A 2,324-nucleotide genomic window follows, 5' to 3' on the forward strand; every position below is an offset into this window, starting at 1 on the left:
CGAAAGCGGCTCCTGGATCCGAACTTGTTATCCCCTCAATCTGTCCAAACAGTTGAATATTCACCAATTCACAAGCATCAGTCGCCTACAGTTCATCCAACGGATTATCATCTGTCTTCCTTCCAACAACGCATCCTTGAGGCAGATCACATCACCACTAGTCATCCATTAGGTGAACATCCTTATCTCCAAGAAGCAAGAAAATCAGTATCCGGAATGGAACCAGTCAGAGTCGATTCACCGAATAGTCTCCTTTACTCTCTCCGGGAACTGCATAAATCTAACCTACCTAAAGTCAACAAGAGAGGTCGATGCCTTAAAGTACGCGGCCAAAAACAAAGCTCTTCCCCTGTAATGAAAAGGTCTTCCCTGCGAATTCATCTGAAAAGTAAGACCATGGAGCAAAATGATTCATGCTCGTCATCGTCCATTTGCAATGATGAGTCTAATGCGGTTGCTCCTCGGAAACATACTCCTCAAATATCCTTCAAAGAAAGTGAGTCTTGCAAACTTTCTAAGACTGCTGAAGTGCTCTCGAAAGTTCCTCGTGATTTTGTCTCACAGTCTAGACGAGGAGAAACTGGCGCCGGCGACAAAAGCAAGCGTAATGTTCGCGGAATTCGCTGTGATATCTGTCTCGAATCTTTCCGAACTCAGAGGCTCCTATTGAAGCATATGACAGCTATCCACCGAAGCACGAAACCCAACATCTGCCAGTACTGCGGAAAGGGCTTTCAAGACAGGTTTGATCTGAAGAGACATATCAGAACGCACACAGGTAAAAGAAGGCTAAAGGAGGAATATTCTGCAATTACAGAGAAACGAGAGAGAAAAAAAAATCGAGAAATAGTATCTTGCCTGTGAAATAAAATTCGTACACATCTGTACGTCACAATTTCTTAAGGATATCTCTGTTATGACATGTATAAGAAACATGTACTTAACCTGCTAGAACGTCACTTAGATCTTATTGAATTATAAGTATTGAAGGCAAAGGCCATTGATGCCTGACGTAATGCTGAATTCATAGGGCCTACATTAATTGCACACTTGTCAAAATGCGTCGATTGGTCAGTCATTTATTGTAGGGCTCAATTGATACCCAGGCCCTGTTCCATCAGCATGAATGTTATTGCTATCATTGGCATTGGTCTAAGAAGCAATCACTGCACTCATAATTGTGTAACATGTTAAGTCTATGTGACAGTCAAATAGCCCCTTATCATGGTGCTTTACTAAGCTTCAAAACAAATTTTAATCCTGTTTAGTTCACAAACGGGTCATCAATCCCCGTAGTCGCCTTCCATGTGCACCGCCAACACATACATACATGCATACTTATGAAGACAAAACTTGTTTTCTGCATGCAGGGGTCCGACCCTACAGGTGTGACCTATGTCCACGTGCCTTCACGCAGCGCTGTTCTCTGGAGACGCACGCGAGTAACGTCCACGGAAGTAAACAAGACTTTGCCTTCAAGCAGCGCCGTAAGAAGCTCCATATCTGCGAGCAGTGCGGACACTCCGAGGCGGAGGCCAAGGCACACTACATCCACATGTGGACGGAGCACGGTCTGCTGGAAATGCCGAAGCGACAGCTACGTAAGCTTCTCAAGCAAGTGTCGAGGAAAATTGGGATAAAACAATCCATTAAGAAAGATATCATGTCCAACAAATACCTGATTTCTCAGGCTATGAATATTCTCAATGAACTTGGTTAGGTCATCTTATGTTGTAGAGTTATTTTTCTTTGTAATGGCACTGTTTAACGATGTCTCAAACTTAAAAAAAGAAAAGAAAAAGAAAACACACACCCACACACATACACACCCATATTGTGCATATTGTATTGTGTAAGTACGAAGCCTTAGAAAATGGCTGGCGAAACTGTCTTGGCGTTTGGTAACTAAACGCTATTAAAACACAGATGTATAAAGGCATTAAGAGCCTGTTAATCGTGACCGTGCACATTGTTTTCTGAAGACAGTAGTGTTAGAATGATATACCATTTACTAAATGTTTTGTTAACTTGGAGATGATTGTTTATACATCGCTTGATAGTGATTAATTCTGTCGTCATAAGTGAACAAAGCCCGACAAGAAAGAAAAGCGGAAAACTGTTGAAAAAGGATGAATGAAATGAATTTGAATTAGGTATAAGGAATTAAAGACAATCTGAAATATCTTGTGTACACGTAAGTTGATATTTTGCTCTGTAATTTCATGCTTTTCAGAAACGCAAAGAGATGAATCGGACTGGAATATTGTTAAATGTTAAATGTTTTGCTCTGTGTTTATGTTATTCCATGGCTGCAGGTTATCGCA

At 41.3% G+C, this 2,324-nt stretch overlaps 1 protein-coding gene across 1 annotated transcript; it reads left to right on the plus strand.

Annotated features, from left to right (window-relative positions):
* Positions 1–648: 648 nt before the first annotated feature.
* On the plus strand, positions 649–1,720 carry LOC139728304 (zinc finger Y-chromosomal protein 2-like). Its single transcript, XM_071639253.1, has 2 exons — positions 649–778; positions 1,371–1,720. Exons 1-2 carry the CDS (start codon positions 676–678, stop codon positions 1,718–1,720), a joined length of 453 nt encoding a protein of 150 aa, XP_071495354.1. The 5' UTR covers positions 649–675.
* Positions 1,721–2,324: the final 604 nt, after the last annotated feature.

This window comes from Diadema antillarum, unplaced genomic scaffold, assembly GCF_040938485.1.
Source record: "Diadema antillarum isolate AM-2024a unplaced genomic scaffold, OU_Dant_1.0 seq00000172_RagTag, whole genome shotgun sequence".
NCBI lineage: Eukaryota > Metazoa > Echinodermata > Echinoidea > Diadematoida > Diadematidae > Diadema > Diadema antillarum.